Genomic DNA, 25,270 nt, shown 5'->3' on the forward strand with positions numbered 1-25,270 from the left:
AGGGAATCTGTAAGGGAATTTAAGCCCTTGACGCGTCAGGCACACAGAAATGGTTCGTTTCCGCGAGATTTGAGGACATGTAAAGGACTGTACACGTCTCGTTTGCAGGCATGAATCTCCGGATTTTGAAGGACATGTTTAATTGCCAGGACTGTGTAAGTCAGTTTCCATCCTGGAAATGAGGCTTTTCAGACAGTGTTGGTCAATAAAATTTAAGCTTACACTTGAGTACAGTGCTGCTATTTTACTCCTATGATATAACTAAATATAAAGCGCCCCCACGACCACCCCCGGTCAAGGTACAGGTAAGCGGTAAGAACTAATGCTACATCTTTGTCGTTGCATGTGCACTTGATACCTCGTATGCTAAGAAAAGTCCATGGAAATCAGCGCATTCATCAATATATGTAATAAGATACAACTTCCCTCACCACAATCCTTTATGACTTTAAAATCTTCCCGGTTCTCCGTCTATTCAGTAATAAGACTTGTTTCTATGAAAATTCGAAACAATTTTTTTTTTGGTTTCATTTGGTGAAAAAATGACACGCATTTTTAAGCCTGAGTATCTCCATAAATAGGTTACTGGAATATTTTCCTCTCAATACATTTAGGTTTCACTCTGTTCTAATTTTAACTGAATTAATAGAGTATGTGCGACTTATTCCAGAGTAAATTCGTTTTTTGTGTGCGTGTTTGTGTTTGTGTCGGCACGTATCATTGATGCCCCCTAGCGATTCTTAGCTATCTTTGATTTTCCTGCAATAGTGCCTTGAACTGATGGGAGGCAATTTTGATCCATACAGGGAATCCTGATGTTCTAGAACAGGGGTTAGCGTGAAAATCCGTATGAACTCATTGTGATAGTGATTCAGGTGTCATATTTTGGATAGCTTCAATACAACATTTACTGTCCTCGATGTTAAATGATTTGTATGGAAAACAATAACGTTTCGTTTCTTCAATTTTCTTGTGTGTGGTTTGATATATCATATTCAAGATTAAAAAATAACATTGAAGCTTAACAATAGTCATTGGGGCATGTCGAAATGATTTGCAGTTGTGGTAGATGATGCTAGGTGACGCTTTCGATCCGGAAGAAATATTTTACAATCCAGAATAAGAGCAGAAAAATGGACATGCACAATTTATCTGTGCTGAACATATGCAAATGTGCAGGCACACAAACAAATGAACGCAGTACATTTTGCATAGATTGGGGTGTTCCGGAAGAGTCCATTCATGTCCTGAGGGGTGGGGGGCTTTTTAAAAACAACTTGCAGTGTCATGATGTTCGGTATAGGTCAATTTCTGCAAAATGTTAATGTGGAAGAGAGCATTTTTGCATTGGGATCGGATGTATTGAAATTCACCGTGTTTGCTCACGAGCAAATGCCGCGGCCTTTTTAGTTCATAAAATATACTTGCTAGACTTAGTGCAACTGACATCTGACCTCACGCGCGTTAAATTTCTTTTAAACATTAAAAAAAGGTCTAGAGTAAAGGTAAGGGCTCAAACAATACTAAAAGAAGATGAAGTTTTCAGCTTGAAGAAAACAAACAATTTACACAGTACCTGCACTTGCTTGTTTAAAATTATCGAAACTTGTGCTTTTTTAATGAAATAAGGTTTATCGCAATATTCTACTATATTCTACAAACATTCTACAAATATTCTACAAATATTCTACAAACATTCTCTTTTGGGCAAGACACAGTTGACATAGTCCAGTCCTACTGCTACCTGGGCTTGAATATTACTGCATCAGGCAGTTTCTCTCTTGCACAAAAACAGCTCTCACTCAGAGCACGAAAGGCCATGTTCAGTCTCAAATCGCTACTCCGTTCGTCTGTCTCTCCGAAGTGCCTACTTAGAATATTCGACACTTGTATTAAACCAATACTTCTGTATGGATGTGAAATCTGGGGTAAAGACCCTATAAATGACACCTCACCTATTGAAAATTCCCATAACCGCTTCTGCAAGAATGTACTTGGTGTGCACAGAAACAGTAGCAATGTAGCAGCCAGAGCAGAACTAGGAAGGTTCCCACTAGATTTAGATATATCCCTGCGCACTGTAAAATTCTGGACACACTTAACACAACTAGACTCCGATACACACCCGCTACAAGTTGATGCTCTCCGATTACAACATACATCTCTGACAAATAGTCGTCGACGGACATTATTACAGCGAGATCTTCGATCACGGTGGCTACTCATACTTATTATATGGTGATAGCACTAACTATGATCCTCAACATATATGCAATCTATTAAGGACAAGGTTTTCAGATATGTATATTCAAACTTTCTACCATAATCTGTCTGCCGATACTGGTAAGCTTAGATTTTACAGAAAATTTAAAACCGAATATTGTATAGAGAAATATCTCGAACTTTGTGACTTTGAGCAGCGTTCAGCTACCAGTAAGATTAGAATTAGTGCCCACCCCCTGGAAATAGAAAAGGGGAGATATATGAAGCTACCTGTGTCCGAGAGGATTTGTAAATATTGCCCCTCAAATGCTGTGGAAGACGAGAGTCATTTTATCACTAATTGTTCTTTTTATGATGATATAAGAAAACAACTATTTATGAGTGTATCCAAAATACACGCTTACTTTCCAACTATTCCTGACAATGAAAAATCAATCCTACTATTAAAATCAAAGAACCCACACATTATAAAAGAAGTGGGTAAATTCGTCTTCCACTGCCTAAAGAGAAGAAGTCTAACCCAACAAAACCAGTATAATGCACACTAGCATAGCATATAGTCATAGAATGTAGTTCCTAGCACCTTTGTATTTTTCCTTATTTTACATGTTGTTTGTACCTGCAATTAGCCCTCGAGCAAGAACTTGCAATAAACATATCATTATATACTATAATTTACTCACATAATAAGGAGATTATAACAGTACTTAGACCTAGCTAGTTATCGTACTGGAAATAGTTAAATGGCTTCACAATATTTATTTTTTTCTCTTTTGGAAAAATAGGAACTGGCGATTACAATAACCAATAAGTCAAGCATAGGAGCTCCTGTGGAAGAGTACATTCCTCTATAAGTGGCTTCTTCGGTACGCCCTGTTTTGGACCGTAATTAATTCACATTTGTTTACTTTTGGGGAGAATATACTGTTAAAAGCGCAGGGGTGATTTGGACAAGTCCACTGTCGCATTAAGAGCGGGATAGGTAAATACTAGTATACCGAATTTCGAGCCTTTCTAGTTCATCTTGTTTTTCCTATTGTCACTAAATATTACTCTAAGGGTAAAATATTTTTTCGTATGCTTTTTTTCTAATATAGTCAATTAAAAAGCTTTTTATCTTATTTCTACGAAGGTTACATATCACATGTTTGTTCTTGATCCATCAATAATCTCAATGACCTTATCTACATATTAGCAGACATGTAATAGCCATCTTTCCACAAGTCGTTGTGTGTGACCTTGCATTAACCTCTGTTTACCTCTGTTTACCCAATCTCTGGCTGGGATTTATGATCTGTCAGCGGGCAGCAACTACCGGTCCGCCCGCTAGGAGCGCGAATTAGTTAAGTTATATCTTAAACGTAGCAAACCACGTCATTGCGCATATAAGGTCGTAGAACACAGTATTTTTCAGCGACCCCAATTTCTATGACGTAGGGGTAAAAAAGTAGTGCGGTCGAAATCTGGATGCGTCTGTAAACACTCTCACTTGTGAAAGGCATTAGGGGCATCAACTTATATAAAAGCATAATGTATCGACTTTCAGATAGTATGTATAAGATAATAATGTTTGTCCATTCTGTGTGTCAATACACCTTTACAGCTTACTGCGTCTGTCAGTCGGTTGCAATTCCGCAGTGCCCGCATGACCCCACTTAAAATATGGCGTAATCGTTTTTCAAACCGGTAATTTTTGTCCAGTTTGTCTAATTCAAAAAATGCATTATATTTTTTTTTCGTCGATATCAGTCACCTTGTTGTCGGTAACTATCAAAATCTCATAGATCGAAAACTGTGTGCTGCTACCGTAACGTTTACGTCAGTGGTTAACTTTGACACTTGTCAAAAAGTCACGTGAAGGGACGGGTGGACCGGTTAGACAGCTTTTACAGACAAGGTGGGACTCTAAACAGCACTACAAGCTTGAAGATCTCTAACCTTGTCGACAATTTTGTCTCACAGGTGGGCAAATTTTTACTGTATGAATTCTATGTGAAGAAAGGAAGTCTTTTTTCGCTGTGAAAAGGGTTTGAAAAGTTACATTAAAACGTTTTGACACGCATACGGAGAAAGTATTACTGCTCTCTCTTAATGATGTGTAAAACGACCAGGGCAGACAGAGTTCTGACAAGAGGCTTTTCTGACAGAATTCTCATCGTTTTCAAAATTACGACTCATTCGAAAGTTACTAAAATCTTGTTCTCGGGGCATTGTAATGGGGGGGGGGGGGGGGTTACATGCGAAAACGTTTCAAGGCGAGACATACATTAGTGGGCTAAGTCATAGCCACCGTATTCTAGCTATGCTGTAGTTTGTGTGAAAGTACGTGACCATACTACAAAGTTGTACGTGGGCGAGTCAAAACATAATGCCAGTAGTTTTATAGCAAGCTCTTTTCTTTCTGAATTTTAACTTATTTCATAAAAGAAGGACCTTGCTTTATATCCAATTACCTGAGTGTATGTATAAAATCATGATGTTTGACCATTCTATGTATCAATACGCATAACCTTAACAGCTGACTGTCTTGGTGAGTCGACTGCAATTCCGCAGGGTTCCGCATGGCCCCACTTTAAAGAGGTCGTTTTCTTTTTTTTTCCAAAACGATATTGTTTTGTTATTTTTACTTATTTTGTAGGTTTTACTCGATTTCAACATATTAGTTTGTCCAGATTGAAAACGGTACTCTACTATAGTTTTTTTGCGTCAATATCAGTGACCTTGTGGTCCTTAACTATCGAAATCCCAAAGGCAGAACACTGTTGACGTCAGTGGTTGTTACCTTTGACACTTATCGCAAAGTAATGACGGGTGGACCGGTTATACAGCTTTTACAGACAGGGTGGGACTCTGATCAGCACTACAGATTTGAAGACCTCTTACGTTGTCGCGAATTTTGTCTCACAGGTGGGGAAATATTTTCTATATAGATTCTAGGTAAAGGAATGAAGTTGAGAACAGCGATTGAATAGTCACATAAAAGGTTTTTTTCACGCATATGTAAAAAGTAATACTACTTCCTCATAGTTATATGTAAAGCCACCAGAAGGGACAGAGTTCTAATAGAAGCCGTCCCTGAATGAATTCTTCTAGTTTTCAAAAATGCGAAATGTCCCAAAGTACAATGGAGGGGGTGGGATGGCGGCTGTGGTACGAAAACGTCATAGAGATTGTATTCTAGCTATGCTGTAGTTTGTGTAAAAATACGTGACCATACTACAAAGTAGTACGTGAGCGAGGCAGAACATAATGCCAGTGGTATTATGACAAGCTATTTTCTCTCCGAATTTTAGCTTATTTTAAAAAGGAATGACCTTCCTATGAGACCAATCGCATTTAGCTTTTACCTCGACCTCGTAATTGAGCCAAGTCATGCTGTAACTGAAAATAAAACCATACTGCGACACGTAAGCAAGCTTCTCGCCAAACCTATGCCAAAGGTGAAACCTTGACATGCCAGTCGTTTGACTCACAATAGGCCTGGGGGAACGGACCGATTTGGCCTCATTCATGTAGAAGTGAGTCCACGGTGACTCAGCACCCTACTACCTCTAACATTTCTGTCTGATATTATAAGGCAGTATCAAACTCACCCCTGGGAATGACGGCTTTAAAAAATATACCCCCACGTGGACAATATTTTCAAGTAAATCTGGTTTTCTACATCATATTTTTTTTCAAATATAAAACTTGTCCACATTCCAAGGCTAGTAATAAGTATAATTAGTGAATATGCTTAATGGTATTGCCATGACTTTAAAAGAAAAACAATAATTTCAGAAGTGCATTCAACGAGAAAGAAAAGCCGCATGTCAACTGTAATGATCTATTTTGTTCTGATACTCGACGAACTAATCTCCAACTGACATGTGACACGTAATGCAATTTGTTAACTCCAAATCTGTCTGAAGTGTAACATATCCACATTGCGACACATTGACCATAAGGCAATAAAATAAAAACGTGAAGTAAATAGTCACTGACGAAAGACGACAAATTTTGCCTAAATGTATGGCCGTCTACAAAACTTCGTAAATTGCTTAAGGTCTCTTTGATGACTTTCTTCTTCCCATAGACTTCTATGTTATAATTCGTGTTTTACATGGTCGCGTTTATAATGAAGCTACATAAAATGTCAGCAGATTTTTACCTCCATGAAATGTCATGGAATGGAGGTTATATTTTCTGTTAGGTGTCTCTGTCTGTGTAGATGTTTACTCAAGAACGGCTGGATGGATTGGTGTCATAATTGTTGTGTTGGTGAGGTGTGATGAAAGCTTGAATCGAGGAGATATTGGGAGCCGTATCTGTCGGTATAATCGATGTAATAATATCAGAAATCACCCCTATATTTGAGATGTATTGGTACAGGCATCGTGCTTTATGTGTTTGTTAATGGGCTTAGCTGCAAGCAGATAGTGAGGTAATTTCTATGACAGCTGATGGGGAACCCCGATTAGTTTTATTCATGTCTGCTTAGGATCCTTTCAAATATTTGTAACAGTTGCCCCTGCCTGCCCAGTGCAACATTCTAGAACATCTGTTTTGGGAGGCTGACAATTTTGATTGTGATAATAAATTGCATGTATCATTGTATGTACTTGTGCGTTTGGGGGCGCACTGTGTTATATTTTGTTTGTGTTGTTTGATGGTTTGTGGTGCGTTTTGCGTAACGCGGATGTTGCGTGAGTATGTAATTGGATGTATGACATATCTAATATGTGGATGTGTTAGGTAATCCCTTATCTGAACAGGTGTGCGTATAGAAACTGGTTAGGGTAATGCAACTGTTAAACGATGCTGGGCAACTGTTTGCCTATGCTGGGCAACTGTTTCCCGATGCTGGACAATTTGAATATGATAAATAACTTTGTATGTAGCCACTTGTGCCTTTGGGGACCTGGTGTGTTAAACTTCGTTTGTGCTGTTCGATTTTGTGCTCCGCGTGGCTTATATTTTTTTAATGCTGATGTTGTGTTGGTAAGTACTTGCATTATTATATATCGGGCATCAACTTGTCCCCGAATCCTACATGTAGCTATTGGTTGTCGGATATTTCATGTCCTTTTGGTTGTGTTGATGATGTGTTTGTATCCTGTATTGTATTTCTTGTATTGCCGTAGTGTTTTTGTCATATGTCATATTATGACAAATCATACAGTTGCGATTTATCCCAGTATGTAGATCTTAATGCCTGTCTTGTAAAATGAGTGGTTACTGTCTGTGGTTTTCGCACCTATATTTTGTTCCCGTTTGCGATATTGATATATGGTTTGGTGTGCCCAGTGTACACAGTCGTTATGTGTCACTGTCTGTGTAGATATACTCAAGAACGGCTGGGTGGATTGGTTTCATACTGGTTGTGTTGGTGGGGTGTGATGAAAGGTGGAATCGATGAGATTTTGGGAGTTGTATCTGTTGTTGTAATTGATGTTAAAATATCAGAAATCACCCCTATATTTGAGATATATTGGAACCATCATCCTGCTTTATGTGTTTGTTAATGTGCTTAGCTTCAAGCAGATGGTGAGGTGACAGCTGTTTGGGGAACCCCGAGTTTTTTTAATACGATAATTAGTTTTATTTATGTCTGCTTAGGATATCATGGAGATGTGAAGCGTAAGTATAATTGTAAGAAGTTGAGGTACATTTAACGATAATGCTTAACAGGTATGGATGTCTCACATACTGTACTGCTAATTTGAGTGACATGGTGATTAAAATGCCATTAGGTCCTCTCATCTGGGTTGGGTGTCAGAAGTTTTATGGGCGACACAGTTGTTCTGATTTTGTTACGATAAGGGACAGTTGTTAGTTGTCTCTTTCGTAGCCAATGGTACTTGTTTTTTAGCAGACGGGGTTGGCGCCAAGTATTTATCTTACAGTTGGTGTAGGGCTGTCAGAGGAAAGTGTGCATCTCATTTTTGTACCGTGTGAACAGCTGATGTTATGACATATTGGTGGAAAATCAAATCACAATCTGACTAAAGTTGGCCACATCCCTTCTTCTTTCTGAGTTTTAAAACTTCCTCCCACCACACAGCTTTGAGGCACATAGTCGAACCTCAATAATGCTGACAACCTTAGACATTTTAAATGCCAAACATCAAGCTTAAGGACACCACGCTACCATATGCCGTCGACCTCTTAAACGCACATTACACAATTGTCACATTTTGATAATTACTAATCAGATGGACATCCTCTGTGTCATTAAATAAATACACCACTACTTTCCCATAACATTTATATTATATAACCATTACTATCAAATACAACCGACTATAAACATACATACCATCCACAAAAAAGCAATAAATATTTCATGGAGGTATGAGGTCCCCGAACTCTAGTTCATTCTATTTTGAGCAAATTTACTCTATATCATGAAAAAAAAATTGTCAATGACTAGAATCCATGGGTTTGTTGTTTATAGCAATTACAAGCCACAATTAGTCAATCCCCGCAAAATGCACTTTTTCCTTGCTAGCGTAAAACCGCACCACTCAGAGCCTAGGACTGTGTACCTCCGACCTAGCGCGCGGCTGTCAAACTTTACCTGCTACTTTCTTCAGTTACAAGCAAGCTTTCACCAATCTAACTTTTGATATCAGTTCGGCTGGCCAAAAGGCAATTTATCACCGCTAAAAACATGCGTCCATGCAGCCGTTCAGTTTTTGGCTCGGATCTAGTTTAGGGTACCCACTCGCGGAGTAATACATCAATGAGACCTTAAGTAACTTTTATGTCGAGTTTATCTGTACCTGGACGCCTAACCATCGTTATGGACGTTTGACTTATTTGTTTAATTGAAGAGTGTGGAAGGCCAATGCTAGGTATATATTTTCAACAATCACTTAATGTGTTATTATCTAATAGCCAGCCGCCGCGGACAAATCAGAAGGCCATATTCCATGTTGGTTATGAAGCCGTTACACATAGATTCCAGCCAGGCAGTTGTTAAACAAAATCAAAACCGGTGTTGATTTTGTTCTCATTTATCGATAAGAAGAAGCGATATACAGTAAAGTAGCCAATCAGAATAGCACATAGCATGGAGTAAAGATCAGACCCCGCAGGGAGGAATGATCATAAATACAGCAACGTAAGACTAAAAGTTTGAAAAGGCTTGAGATGCCAAGACTGCAATGTTGCCAAAATTTTCTGTGGAATTTTTTGTTTCAAAATGCAACCTGTAATCTCCTTACAAATGTATGTGCCAAAGGACAAATGTGAATATTCAGAAATTCGACAAAGGAATTCACACGTACCAAGGCAGGGATATCTTACGTCATACAGCAGTTGGCAAGTTTGGGAAGGCTATATGATAATAAGGCTAATGACCCGTATATGGTGTCATAACGCATGGTCCTTTGCTAGAACCACCAAATAAAACAACCCGTAATTAACACGCTTTTATATAAGTAAACTATAACTTTTTACCTTGCATTAGGTGAAAGATGAGGGGAAACTTGAAGCTCCTCCTCCTGCTGATTGCCTTGGCGGCCATGATGCCGGATGGTGCTGATGCTGGAGTGATCCTCCCCAAACAGGATGGTGACGACAACAACATCCGGGCCAATGTAGAGCGCAAGCCTCGTGACCTGGCACCACGTACGAGCATTATAACATACTAAATCTTTATGGCTAAAAACCACACTTACATTTTTATAGTGACAATTAGACGAAACAATATCACATACATATATACTTGATGTACAACAACTCAAAAACATAATTTATACTTGTAAGTTTATTATGAGCATTTCTATATTTGGTGTGAAGTTATCAATGCTAAATGCTAAAAGTTGTTCATTCATAATATTTTGACGACGGCACTTTACTATCTAATATTGAAACAGTACTGTTCACCCCTGTAGGTTGCCTTTGCGCCCTGGACCCCCAATGTTGTTCTGGCTGAAGAATGGTGACAAATCATCATGAACAGGGCATATGTTTCCTGACTTCCTTTACATTAAATCACTGTAGTTTTAAGCACATCTTACAAATTAGAATAAAGTTTGCCTACATTGTACTAGCTTTTTCAAGGTTGCAGCATTCATTTTTTCTTCTTCTAGACTATTCTGTACAGTCATTAATAAGGTTGTAGCATCGATGTTTTGTTTTTCTCTCGACAATTAAAATCCCTCTGGGGAATTATTTGATAAATAGCTAGATGGCTATAAATTTTGAAACACATGTGCACAATTTGCACTTTCAGTTTTGGGTGTCAAAAGTCAGAAAATGAGTAGACAGTTATTTTGTGCTTTCCCAACTTTCAGTATATCATGAACTTTCAGAATAAACAAATGACTACTTTATAACACGTAATTATCCCAGTCGGCCTAAGAACAGCATATATACTTCACATAAATGCGTTTTTATTTAGTTATGGCATGACATATATGCCATTAGAAAACTGTTTTTTTAAGTTTTCCCTAAAATTTAGAATTTTTCTGTTTAAATATACGTTGTAAAGATAACATCACTTTAATGCGATACGATCATCTAACAGCATTATCTAAAAGAACAACGATTTGAAAGTGAATGTGAATGAATTGATTTGACATGAATTGTTGCCACCAAAGCGTATGGCCTTTACCTTTCGATACGGTCTATAAGAACGTCATCAGAACAAGCGAAGAAGCTGACTTTTAGAAATGATATTATGAGAAACATGTAAAATTGACATTATCTGGACAGACGCATTTGCAGATTTTCTTAGTTATTCCATTATCTGTACTCCTATCAATTAAGGTGGCAATAAATTACGGTTTAAGGACCAAATCCTTGTCGTTCTGGTGTCTTACATGGGACGTTTGCATAGTAATTATTGTATGAATTTAATTATCTGGTGCTTTTTATCAAAACAATTTTAATCAGTATACTTTCATCCAATAAAGTCAATTGAAAGTAACTACCGAAAAATAAACTTTTGAGCACATTTGCGAAATTTGACCACAATTCACCGAGATGAATTTTTTTCTTTCCGTAGCCCTGGTACCCTCCCAGTACGCCCTATTTACATTCAGTGCATCATCTTCGACTTCGGTGAATGAATGCTTTATGCAAATACAAACCCGATTTTTTTAGCTTTTTAGGAATATCATTCTTTCAGCCTTAAACTGTGGGATTTCTAAGGACTCTGAGAGGGTATATAAAAACACTATAACAAAAAGTAGCTGGATGGTTTTAATTATTCGGCTATTCATAATGGTGTATTTGTGTGTTTGTGTGTGTTTGTGATTCTGTGTATGTGTGTGTGTGCACGTTTGTGCGCATGTGCGTGTGTTTGTCTATTTGTTCATGTGTGTGCATGTCTGTGATTTTGTGTAAGTGTGTGACTGTGTGTGTGCATGTATGTGTGTGTGTCTGTGTGTATGTATACTAAGTTCCTAAGGGAATAACATTGAGACAAATCTGCGTTTTGATCCAGTTACCTCTGGGGTCTGGGTCAAACACCTTACCGATAGCGCCACCTGATGTCACAATTATCTGCACTCTTGGTACACTATCTTGGCTGTCTGCTAAAGTATAGCGTTCCTCAAGAACTGAGTAAATGATAATGATACGTTCGAATGAATAACCTAATAAAAAGAACTGTTGCGTATATCTATCTTTCCGAACGTTGCGTAGTAAACGGTAATTGGTACTAGTAATATTAGATATACGCAGTTATTGATTTTGTTGTGTGTGTCTTTGGGGTAACGTTTATCTCCCCCTCCGAAATGTCAGATTGGTACAACCCTGCCAATGCCCACGGCAAAAAAGGGACTATTTGTCTCCTTCTGCCTGAATAGATGCGGTCACGAGTTGTTTTAGACCGTACCAGTTCCCAAAAGCCTCTACATGTTCACAATGGAGTGTTTATTATATACGTTTCACGCTTATTGAATAGCAGATTGCGTTTGAACTTTGAAACTATCGCATGTTCCTAGCTTATTAAAGTTAGTTGAACACAGGCATAGGCATACCCTGATATTTGAGGTCACTGAATCCTTAAGTGAACAAAGTGAAATTGCATACATGAAGCATATCTAGCGTCTTTTTTATATTGATAAATTCAGATTATGTATATTAGTTGGAATAATCAGGGCAATGTATGAGTTTATTGCTTATCTCAAGTGAGTTGATACAAACTACCGCAGTCTCAAATTATGTAGTACAGGTAACAGGGAACTAAGGTTGAGAAGAAGCTTACATCACCTAACCAGTCACTAAGGCACAATTTTGTTCAGAATTTCAACAACCTGTTCTCATATGACCGGTGCACATGTCCAGTAAGCATCACATCATCACCACAAATAAGCAAGAAGTTTATGTTTATGACTGACAATGGGATCTATTCAATATTATATACATGTCGCTAAAGATTACGATTAAGTCAAACTACTCTAAGATTAGCAAAATATACATTCAACCTGCCTGAACTTCAAAAGAGTGACGTTTTCCTAAACGTGACTCCAGCTGTCTTTTACGTACGTGAACACGTCCCTTTTTTACGATCGGTCAATTATCTAGTGGTGTTTAAAATGGAGGCTCGCCTGTCTTGTGTCAAACTGACACAACTCCGTCAATCTTGGTAGGGATCTTTGGTATTAATCCAATCGTCTGGCTGGTGTGAACAATACAGCCACCTTTCGGTAAGCAACTTCATAATGACGTAGGTTATTTCTATTAACTTGTGCTTCTGAAGCACTATACTGTGTTTATAATCCTTTTGTTTGTAGTCATTGTCCCCTATTGTATTCATGTCACGTCTAAAACTATATACTTTAGTAATGGTAGCAAGCTTTGAGTTATCAAATGCCTTCATAAAATGCCGAACGTCCACTTTTTTGACAAAGTACGTTCTACACTCTAAATCTGTCAACACTTCGTAGATCTCGGAGGCCTTGACCTTAACTAAGAACCCGTGTTAAACCAGTTGGAAAATGTATGACCTCTCATAACCTTCACCAGAATGGCTTGGTTATGTTTTAAGTCGAGACATGATGTTGTGTCTCTATATGGGGGTCAACAGCATATAACTAGAGTAGCTGTGAATGGACATTCACGATATTTGGTATTTAAGTAGCGGTTACAGAGACGAAGATCCTGTTAGAAAGTGATTTGCCTGGCCCTTTCCGTCGGCGCTGCAGCGAAGGAAACGAGTGTGTTTGTGTGTGTGTTTGCGTACAAGATAACTCAAGACTTTGTGGATTGTTTTGCGTGTTTCGATAGTAATGAGGGAGTTGGTAAAATGAATAGAACTAATGCTAAATCTTTGTCGTTGCATTTAATACCAGACATGCTGAGGAAAGTCCATAAAAGTCTACGTATTTAGCTACCCTTCATGATAAAATCCTTCATGATAAAAATATATTTCTGGCTCCCCGTCTATTCAGGACTTAGCATATACTTCATAATTTCGTACTCTTGGTGTTTGTAAACTTTTTACAAAAGAGCTGCAAAAGGTCAACTGAGTTAAAAACACCGTCACAAACTAGACCCTCCAGTTTGTTAACAAGGCAGGCAGCGCCCCCCTCCCCGTGGGTCATCGGTTTACCACACTCCAGACAGGCGGAATAGGAGAACGATCAAGATCTTCTTTGAAAACACCCGTCGACACATCTTATCGCTTTATAATACATCTAGTATATAATCATGAACCCAGACTATTTTGTAGGGTATCAACAAGCTGATGTTACTTTCCCTTCAAAACTGCAATAAATCTTATAAGAATCTGGTTTACAGAAACTACGGTGAAACAACAGACCGGTGTACCGAAAGAGCAAAAAGGAGCGAAAAGGAACGAAAAGGAGCGAAAAGGAACGAAAAGGAACGAAAAGGAGCGAAAAGGAACGAATAGGAACGAAAAGGAACAAAAACGAAAATATCGATAGCGCGAAAAGGAACGAAAAGGAAAGTACCAAAAGTGCGAAAAGGAACGAAAAGGAACGAAAAGGAACGAAGTATGAAGCAAAGTGAAATAAAATCGATGGGAATATAAGGTAACGTTACTGCGATCGGCAAGTGCATTTGAACAGGACTTTATTTTTGCATTTTGCGGCTTGTTCCACGAAATTCCTAGAGCTCCAATGGTTCAACGGCGAATAGGCGGGAAAGTGCACGCGTGGAAATAGCTAAATACAAATCAAAGGCGATGGGCGGAGTCACGAATCAGTGCGTCCCGGGTTCCCACGCGGGCTGTCACAGATGAAATTCGTGTGTGTGTGTGTGTGTGAGGGGGGGGGGGGGGGTGCTGGTGGGGTATTGGTAAATTCCTCACGTTGGCACCTTTCTTCTCGCCAAAATGATAAATGCTTATGGTACAGCAGGATGAAAGCTCATTGGTACACTTTATACATGTCTATCCTTTCACAGCTTTTCTTTAGTCGTGAACGGGCAAGGAGATATGTCTCCAGTCTCCAGAAAACCATGTTGTTGACCCTGTTGAAGGGAGCTGTCATGCTTGTGGGGCAGCAGTTTATTAGCAAATCATTCCAGACAGGACTTCTATTAGACGTAAACAATCGCAGGTCATATGCATGCGGCGCTCCCATCTTGGAAGAACAGAAGCCACCCAAATACAACTACAACCCTACAATCTTGCCTCATTTTGATAATGTATATTAATCGATATTTATCCATCACCCACCAGTAACTGAATTTTAGACCATACTTTCTTATCTCAGTTCTGTTTCCTTGTATTTCGCTGATCTTTAGAGAATAATTCAGCCACACAAACACAACAGCCTAAAACAGCGCCGTAAACATTTGATATTGCCAATTTCTGAATAAGATAGGCTTCTAACGCCCGCAGTACCGCTTCCTTATATTCCCATTGATTTTATTTTAATTTGCTTCATACTTCGTTCCTTTTCGTTCCTTTTCGCACTTTCGGTAGCGAAAGTGCGAAAAGGAACGAAAAGGAAAGTACTGAAAGTGCGAAAAGGAACGAAAAGGAACGTTTGCTTCTATTCGTTCCTTTTCGCACTTTCGTTACTTTCCTTTTCGTTCCTTTTCGTTCCTTTTCGCTCCTTTTCGTTCCTTTTCGTTCCTTTTCGCTCCTTTTCGTTCCTTTTCGTTCCTTTTCGCACTTTCGGTAGACCCCAACAGACCCCGCCGACATTTGCTTGGCGTCAGTCGCACAAGGCAATGGCTAGCTATATGTTGGGGCATCTCTCTGATGGAAGATTGCAGTTTTTAAACATGTTTGTATGATGCAACAAGTTTGCAACTTCTCAGTCCCTGAATATCGACATGCAATGCTACAGGGTTGTTTTAACTTACTATGTAAAACTGGAAGGGAATTTTACTTTCTGCATTATCGCAATTTTACATAGAGGACTTTTAATATGTAGCCTGAAAACTTACATTGCAAGCTTTACCAAAGCGACTGGGGCAGTTGAACAGTCGGAACGTGTCATTGATGCCCCTAGTGATTCTTATCGTTCTTGCAGCTATCATTGATTTTCCTGCAATATTGCCTTGAACTGCTAAGAGGCAGTACATACAGGAATCCTGATATTCTAAAACAGGTATTTTCGTCAAATACGTATGAACTCATTGTGATAGTGATTCAGTTGTCATCTTTTTGGTAGCTTAATTATAATTACTGTCCTCGATGTTATATGATTTGTATGGAAAATAATAACGTTTCGTTTCTTCAATTTTCTTGTGTGTGGTTTGATTTATCATTTTCAAGATTAAACACTAACATTGAAAGCTTAACCCTCAAACACCCGAGTGGGGTCCATTTGGACCCCAGGCGTACATTTTGAAGTACCATTTGAACATATCTGATCTGAAGAAAAATTCCTTCCGTGACTTTGTCAGTCAATATCTTCTATACCTTCTCCGAAGTTTTTACGAAGTTTGAGACTTACTCCTTAACTACTTATTGCATGACCACCAAACTTTCAGAGGATAATAAACATGTAAAACTAAATCCTCATTAAAACTTCTGTGACATTTCCATATAATATGACGACATTATGACGTCATTTAGCTAATAATGGCGGCCATCTTGGATTTTGACTAATGACGTCATGAAATTAGCATAAATTATCAATTTTGAATCATTAAAATAACATTAAATTTCACAGAAAATTTCATTTGTTAGAAAATAAGGGTAGTTTACCAAAAAAACATTGTTTAAATCAAAATTGACAAATTTTGGCAAAAATATGCCTTTTAAAATTCCGTTGCCATGGCAACCAAAAAATGATCAACTTACTTTTTTTGCTTAAAAATGTTTGCTAACAATATTTTGTGATATATACCAAGTTTCGTAGCTTTAGCGCTAGCCGCTCATGAGTTATGCGGCATAAAAGTTGCTGAAGGCCTCAAAATTCCCCTCTCTGGTCAGAATAGGTTTAGTGCAAATGTGATCCTTCTGATCTTTTGCATAAATTATGATGGTGAGCTGGAATTGGCAACACTTTAAAATCTCAAAATATTCTTCTTACATTGACGAAGCAATGTATGCACAATGATCCCCTATAAGAATTGGAACTGAGATTTTATGAACAAAACATTTTGGGGTCCGTTTGGACCCCACTCGGTCATTTTAGTCGCAAAATAAGGTCGGGTGCTTGAGGGTTAACAATGGTCATTGGGGCATGACGAAATGATTTGCGACATAATACACTGAATTACGACATTTTGCAGTTGTGGTAAACGATGCTAGGTGACGCTTTCGGTTCGTAAGAACGTCGCTTCTTACACAAAAGACATGATGAACCATGTCGACTCTTTTAACACTGCTTTATCCAAAATGAGGCAAGGGAAGAAGGCACTTTCTTTCCGACAAAAAATCCACTAGCTATAATTACTCACGTTAAAATCAAAGTACCTAGAGTACCATCAGAAAGATGGGCACCCAAACAACACACCCATACACGCACGAGCACGCGCGCACACACATATACGGGCACACGTGCACTTACACACACAGGGGTGCACAAAGCAGCTAAAAGTTATCCCCACAGAAATGAATTTGTCTTGTAAACACAATCCAATTACAGATACCCGTCTGTTCTTGATTGTGAAGGCTTTAATCCAAACTGTTCATGGAGATGGAGATGACAAATCATTTAGTTTTTTTGTAGTACTTGTATTTCAATCTTTCCCAATAAGTTGTTGACCTTCGGTATAACCAGAACAAAAGCTGTGCTAACCTTGACGTCATCAATGGTGATATATGGTTATATGACTATTCCTGCAATACGGAACCTTTATAAATTCACACTACACTAATCGTACATTATGTGCAGTTTCTTTGTTTGTCGGTATATTGTATGTGTGTTGCTAAGACGTTGCTTTGGCATAGCAGAAAGATTTTAACACTTCTTACACGACGATTTGCCTAACTTAATCCAATTAACAAGTCTTCAGGGTGAGAGGACGACGGGCACAACCCGCCGTACGTGCAAATACGTGCTGTCTACATGCCAAAACATGGGTAATATTTTGGGATCCGTAATTGGTAAGTACCAACTCCGTAGGAACTCGTATGGTATCCGACGGGTTTTGGAGCACGCAGACGCCGTAGAACTTCACGTGTAACTTTGTGTGCCATCGGGCTGCGGATTCACCCGCCCTGTACAGCCTGAACATTTTCAGAAATACGTGGCGAACGTGGCCTCCCCAAAAAACCTACGGACAAATTGCGCGTACGGCGGGTTGTGCCCTTAGCTTAAGTCCTGAAGTAAGAGAGCTAATATGTGCGGGCCCTGGCAACATAATAGATACAGGTTTGTGTCACTGCGACTTCATTCACATGACGTTAGGAAAAACGAAGTCTCCTTACTTCTGACTGTTAGTCTGCAAAGGTGATCTAAGGGTTGCCTTTTGTTCTTATTTTGAGTTTATGTGGTCCCGTTATACTGTATGATACGGATAAAAAATTATCTTAACATGGAACACCAGATCATCGCTCATTTACGTCATAATATACTAAAAAGCAGACTACCTAGTTACAAGTAAAACCCCAAAACGACTTGCATGTGGTCCACAAACTGTAATTTATTTAACAAGAATACAAGAGTACTTATACGCTAATTAAAAAATTCAGAATATGCTTCAGAATATGTCGAGTTTGCATATCAGCTTCTTCGCTTGTTCCAATGATGGTCTTACAGATCGCATCGAAAGTTGTTGGCCATACGCATTGGTGAAAATTCACATTCATATAAATCCAGTCACAATTACCTTCATGTTGTCTACGCTATACTGTTAGATAATGCATGAATGTTATGTTATCTTTACTTACTACATTTCTATAGAAAGATCAATTATACTAAAAGACGAGAATAGACTTTTCTAATGTGATATTCGTCTTGCCAAAACTGTTCTAAGGTGGTCTTCGGTTATAACGTGTTATAAACTATGGCTAGTATATTCTTCTTGACTAATGATAATCTGTAGAATAGGATAAATGTTCTGAAAGATCCAAGTGTATTTGTTTTCTGACTTTTGACACCCTCTAAAAACGGCCTAACTTTTGCTACCCCTGAGCATATTGTCCTTATTAGAAGTTTGTTCCGATTTTGTACATGTTTTTAAATGTGTAGCACTGGTTATATCTTATGTGAATTTTATTGTCCAGAATAAGCAAAAAAAATGAATGCCAGAACCTTAATAATAATAATTGTCCAGAATAAATGCTGTAGTTCTTTTCAAGCAAGTACAATGTAGGGACTAAAGAGTGGGATCCGTTTTTCCGTATAAAGAATGAAATTGACTTGAATATTTATCTTTGTCTCTTCTAACATTCAAATGAAAATTTTGGGCTGTATTCTTTTCGTTTATTCCATACAATTTTCCTTCAGCCAAGTATCACGATTTTACTTCCTACAGTGTAGAGCTCTACTACAGTTTGTTTTTGGACCATTTTCTCCCTCAACCCACCATATATTTTTTTGGTACCGACAACAGGTCATGGCCTCTTTCTCTTCTTTCATCAGACTTCGATGTTGTGGCGTCTTATGAGAATCCATCGTGCAATGTTTTCCAAATAATATGATACAAGTAGCTTCAAATAGTTGGTCGTTGAAGGGGAAACGTCACTTCAATGATTTGGGACTGTTGTAATGTCAACCATTTTTCTCTTTCGACATTTATTTTTTCATACATTAAAAAGATTGAGATACCAGTAAGATAGTTAAAACTACATTACTGATATTTAAAAAAATTGTATGTGTTTTCTTTATCATTGCACCGCGAAACTCGATGAGGCCTGTACTTAACCCTGAAAACCTACTTCAAAACCTTAAACAGGTATATTTTTTTAATCTAAACAAACGTTTTCTTTTGTAAGAAAAATCTTTCAAGCTCACTGCTTTCAACAGCACTAGCTAATTTATGAGCTATGCTTGAAAACAATGTCATTCATCTCATGCAATCTATTATCCAACCATGTTGTTAAGCCACTATAGTGTGCAGACAGATGGTACAAAATGTACCGCATCTATCTTAGGAAATCAGAAAAGGATGCCATATTCCATAAAGGAGGGACGAAAGTAGACAAATATTTGCTAAGTGTAGATATGATATAGGCCACAGGGACCTTGTTGCGATAGTTTTCATATGAAAAACATGTACTACAGAGAAGATGGTTACCGGGAAACAGTAAGCTAAACAGGTGAAAAGTAGGCAAGCAAATTAGATTTTAATACAACGGGTTCGTCCGTTCTTCACATCTCCAACCTGCAACACGGAGAAAAAACAAATATCAAGTCATTACAATCTGCTTATGTATACTACAAATTAGTACAACTAGACATAAGATCGTAAAAGTACGGAATCGTAAATATGCCTTGTTTTTACGAAATACTGAAAACTTCCACATCTGTAAATCATATTTTGCTAGATACATATCACTGCCAATAGCTATTTTGTATAGATAAGTCCTAAATTCTTAAAACAGCTACTTGACCATACATTCATAGTGCATTACCAATCATTCTCTATAGTCGTCCATCCAGTCTTCAATGCTTTCGTCAAGAAACCCACGAGCTGGAAAACAAAAGATATGTGTTTGTTAGTTTGCATATCTCACATAAAATCGCCCCATGGCGTAAGACGTTAGGTATGGACTGAACAGTACAGGTTGCACATTCGGACAGATTCATTATGCAATATTGCTCCGGCCTTCTTCTTAATATATGTAAGCAAGTTTTGAAATAACCAATAACTGCAAGAACTCTACATTACTATTATACTTACTTTTTCTGGTAATTTTTCCTACATTATATATGCGATTAACACCAACAGTCATTGTTATTTATGGAAGTTTATATAGATTTGTAGCTAACGTTTGTTTACCGGATTCATCTTTCTCATCCGGCTCCGGACAGGTCCACAGTTCGTCTTGATCCTTGATGGGTGGCTGTTCTCCTTTCTCTCCACAGATCACCTTGTAGCACGACGCTTCGTTCTGGTCACAGATGCAGTTTTGTCCTTTCTCATCTGATACCCAGCTGTCTCCCTCCTGTGTAGACACATCTGTACGTTATATGTACCTATAAGCACCAATCATGGACAGACTAGAAGATAGCAACGATGGGTTACAAAATTTGTATGAAAAGAATATTGCACTGACAAAAAACAAAACCGGATAGAAATTGCGCAAGAAAATGATGAAAGAAAACATGACTAACATTTTTGAAACAAGGGATTATGTAAACAGTACATTGATTATTCCTGTCTACTCCCTATTGAGTAATTCTAGTGAGTAGTAATTTGCTTCATTTACATGTATAAGGTATTAGGTATATACATTTAATGCCGTATAATTTTATACACTAACCTTATGGTCTCCACAGCCCTGGACTCCTGTACCTCGCACTTCGGATGTCCTCTTTCTGGTTGCAAAACCTGAAAAATAAAATTTCTTGCCTGTTTATCTGTTTTGGTCTCTTTGTCCCTCCCTCCCCCTCTCTGTCTCTCTCTCTCTATTTTTCTGTCTGTCTGTCTATCTCTCTGCATTTCTGTCTCTGTCTCTCTCTCTCTGTCCGTTTCAACCTTGGAAATATCCATAATGATTGAGAACTTTACGAAAACATACCTGGATAGACTTCGACTTCGCAAACAGTCAGCACACGGCCGTGTCCAGGCAGTCGGATTCCCACATATCGTCCTATCAGTCCGTTGCAATCGATGACAGCCCTGTTCGTGCCAGCGGGGATGACGTGATGTCCGCCGCAGCGTGGGTTGTGGTCTACGCGTTCGTCGTCTCCAACGTGGACGGTGAAGCCGTTGAGTCGCTCTCCGCAACAGTCGGCGCGGTTGATGACGACCACCCACTTGGCTTGGCCCCGCACACCATTGATTTCCACCCGCAACCAAGGGTTTGTCTGTGCCGGAGTGTGAGTGCAGCACTGACTACCCCAGTTCGGGGCCCTGCAACCGTCAGTTGCTCGGGAGGCATACCCGTTATATGCGACCCCTGACTGGACCGTTGGTTTTCCCAGCGCCGCGTTTTCAGCTTTAAGACAATAAAACAGGACAAAGTGGATCAAACAAAGCGGAAATAAACACGCTTAAACAAAATTATGGTCAGTTTATAGAATCCAGTTAAACTTTTGGACAGTCTTGTGTTCTGAGCAATCGGGATTTCTAAAAGCTAGTAATAATCTAAAAGCTAGTGATAATTGTATCTGGTTACTCACTTTTATAAACCTCCACTTCGCACAGCGTCAGGATTCGATTCTTCCCCGGCAGTCTGATGCCCACGTACCGGCCATACAACAAGGGACAGTCGACAACACGTTCGGTATCAGTCGGGTGGAAGCGGTAATGCCTATATCCACACCTCGTGTTCCTCTCCATGTCAGTGTATTTCCCAACGTAGACCTCGAAGGGCGTGATCCGTTCAGAGCAGCAGTCACGGCGGTTGACGATGGCGACGTGGTGGACATAAACATCCCTTCCCAAATCGACATACCACCACGGGTCGTTTTCTGGCTTTGTAGCTGTGCAGGAACTGTGTCCCCAGAGGGGGCTTCTGTTTCCGTCGACAGCCCGAGCGGGGTTTCCTCCCCAGCCCACACTAGACTGAAACGCAGGTCTTCCTGATGCAATGTTTGGGCCAGTAGCGTCAGCTGTAAATAGCGTTTGTGGAAACGGTTTTATTTTGATATTAAGTGTCTGATATTTTGAGATACAGAGAGATCAGAGTTCACGAAAGAGAACGCAAAATGAAACATCATGACGAGCTTTCTAAACTAACGTAGTATGTCAATATATTGCAATATTTGGATGCTGGGGCCGGCTACTGAAGGACTCCAATCGTTTCGTGTGACACGTGGCATAGCCCCCAATTTCTCAGTGCCGGGAACGAGCTGTGCTGTTCAGCCTGTCATGCACCGGTAAGTAACATTGGACAGAATGAGTTCGGATACACTCAAATCCAGGCCGTTATTTTGGCGGTATCGGCAACCGCATTGACGTAGCAATGACGTCATATGTCTGCCATCTTGGGTCGGCTATATTGAGTTTTCTAAAAAAATACTTTCTTTCTACATTTCAGTACAGAATCCAACTAGAATGTACTAAAGACGTTCATATTAACATTTTCTTAGAATATAAAAGGCATTGAATGAATTGAGGTGAAAATAAACTTAATATACCGTCGCTTATGATTTGGTTCGCCATCTTTTATGTTGACCAAATGACGTCATAAAATAAGCATATATTATGAAAATTTAATGATAAATGTAACATGAAATTACATAATATAGTTTATAATATAGGAAGACAAGTGTTGTTAAAAAAAACATTGAAAACATCCAAAATTAGTTGATTTGGTGAAATATTTGTCCGAAACCGGTTTCCATGGCAACACAAAAAATTACAGACTTACTTTATCATTCCAGAATAGCTCCCAACTACATTTTATAAAGAGTTACAACGTTTGGTAGCCTTTGCACACGGCACTTACGATGCACTACAAAAGCATTCCAGTGGTACAATCTACTTATCAAAATTTTAAGATAAACATAGAGTTAACACTCACAGGTCCGTACATCATGTCGTTTTTCGGCTTCTTTGGTCATGTCATCCTCACCGCCATTGTTGTTGTCGTCAGCCATCACTTCTTTATCCACCAACCCTGTGAAATTATTGCCGAAAAGTGCAAAGTTAAACCATTTGAACAATTTTTGAGCGTAATCAAGCTATAAGCTAGGAATGCTTATTACTTGATTACACTTGTTTCTTGGTTATTTCTAACAATGCGCGAACATATTCATTTTACTCTATAACATTAACACGGTCAACTTAAGATGAAAAGTACATAATATACCATTTCTCGCTTAACTGTGAGAGGGTGCATCACAATAAAAAAAAACATCACAATCGCACGTTTCGTTCTGGAGATATAGTGCCTGAATTTCCACTTTACACTTTATCCAGCTTATACGTGCACGCAAGGAGGCCCCAAATCAAACATGACCGTCAAGACATATAGCGCCAGAAATGCCCCCCCACACAAAAGGCAACCTGCAGTGTCAAGTTCAAAGACCTGACTGTCAAGTTACCACCAGCAAGGCATGTACCAAATATCATCGCGATCGCATGTTTTGTTCTGGAGATATAGCGCAAATAAAATACAGTTAAAATATCCATCAGTACAAAAGTGAGCAAATGCAATGACACAAATTAACATATCAACTTACACGCACCTTTCTCATTACACAACAGTATACCCCTAACAACTTGAACAATAAAAAATAACGCTCCCTTCATTTCTTCTTCTGTTTGGATAGTTCCACTTTCGTTTCCCCATGATTATCGTAAGCAGTTAACTTAGAGACCCTCACAAACTACAACACACCTCTGGAAGCACCGAGAAGATAACTGACAAAAACATGCCAGGAACCAGTGCATGTACAGAGGCGAGGTAACCTGATACATGGTAAATGACATACACTAGTGCACACAACACTGGACCCCTTATATTTGGCTAATTGCAAAAGTAAACAGACACTAATCTAGCCCAGGGCTAAACCACAAACAGACATGACAATTTCAAGCAGATGTGAAGAGACCCCCCAATTAACACAGAATTTAACATTCTGTACCAGGTTCAAAGTCAATTAGGCCCAAAATCAAACCTGACCGTCTGGCAAATACACTATACACAAATCTACCAAATACCATCGCAGTAGCACGCTGCGTACTCGAAATATAACAGCGGAAACGGACCAAAACACAAACAACACGAACCTAAAAACTATACCTGTATTTCATACAGGTAATAAACGAGTGAAACAAAGACAACTACATACATGTACATAACATGGCATGTTGGAACAGTAGTACATGAAGAAAGTAACCAGTGCCATCCGACCCTATCAAATGAATAAAAGTGGATGCTGCTTGAAAGTCTTCTAAACAATAAATGTTTAAATAGCCGTATGTATAGTCCTTGCATTCGATGAAAAGATGAACCTGATATAATACTGGTAGTATCACTTGTTGACTCTTTTTAGTATAGATACCATATTCCTTGGACCAAAGGAAGACTAGTGATATGCTAGTTTTCAATTTTGTCTTTCCTACTTTACCTTTTCTTTCAAGTTTGCAATACGTTCTTTTATGATTTGAGATAATGGGCAGATTCCTTTAATATGGGATACCTGAGTATGCAATTGTGGAGGCCTGATCAACATCAGAAACTAAAGGAGAAAAACTCAAAACTCTACCTTCAAGCTCTTTGAGCAGACGTTTAGCTTCATCGATGTCAGATGGAGCATCTCCGGATCTATCAATTAGCTGTTGTTCCTTCCATTCGCTGTTGTCTTTGAATCAAAAATAAGTAAAGATCAGATCAAATGTCAAATCCAGACGGTAAATTCTCCCTTTCATTATTTCATTTGATATAAATAAATGTACACCTTTACCTGGATACACGGCTCCAACCAGAAGTGCCAGTGCCAAAACAAGCCTGAAGTGACTAGTCATCTTCAACCTTAGTCCTGTCCAGTACCTCTGTATTCAAGACAAAATTCAACGTTACATTCTGAGTTGTGTCTTCGCGACGCATACGTAACGCTAC

The 25,270-nt window shown here is 38.8% G+C and overlaps 1 protein-coding gene and 1 long non-coding RNA gene across 2 annotated transcripts; one reads left to right on the plus strand and one right to left on the minus strand.

Moving 5' to 3' along the window:
- Positions 1 to 4,089: 4,089 nt before the first annotated feature.
- Positions 4,090 to 11,007, plus strand: LOC118408658. The gene is made up of 3 exons (XR_004830329.1): positions 4,090 to 4,185; positions 9,677 to 9,837; positions 10,104 to 11,007. It is a non-coding gene; the product is annotated as an uncharacterized LOC118408658 (long non-coding RNA).
- A 7,220-nt stretch (positions 11,008 to 18,227) lies between these two features.
- On the minus strand, positions 18,228 to 24,999 carry LOC118408655. Its single transcript, XM_035809512.1, has 8 exons — positions 24,918 to 24,999; positions 23,228 to 23,323; positions 21,882 to 22,313; positions 21,278 to 21,697; positions 21,020 to 21,087; positions 20,536 to 20,701; positions 20,168 to 20,226; positions 18,228 to 19,917 (listed from the first exon to the last, which is right to left on the minus strand). Exons 2-7 carry the CDS (start codon positions 23,301 to 23,303, stop codon positions 20,171 to 20,173), a joined length of 1,218 nt encoding a protein of 405 aa, XP_035665405.1. The 5' UTR covers positions 23,304 to 23,323; positions 24,918 to 24,999; the 3' UTR covers positions 18,228 to 19,917; positions 20,168 to 20,170.
- Positions 25,000 to 25,270: the final 271 nt, after the last annotated feature.

The sequence above is a fragment of the Branchiostoma floridae genome, unplaced genomic scaffold (assembly GCF_000003815.2).
Source record: "Branchiostoma floridae strain S238N-H82 unplaced genomic scaffold, Bfl_VNyyK Sc7u5tJ_318, whole genome shotgun sequence".
Taxonomy (NCBI): Eukaryota; Metazoa; Chordata; class Leptocardii; order Amphioxiformes; family Branchiostomatidae; genus Branchiostoma; species Branchiostoma floridae.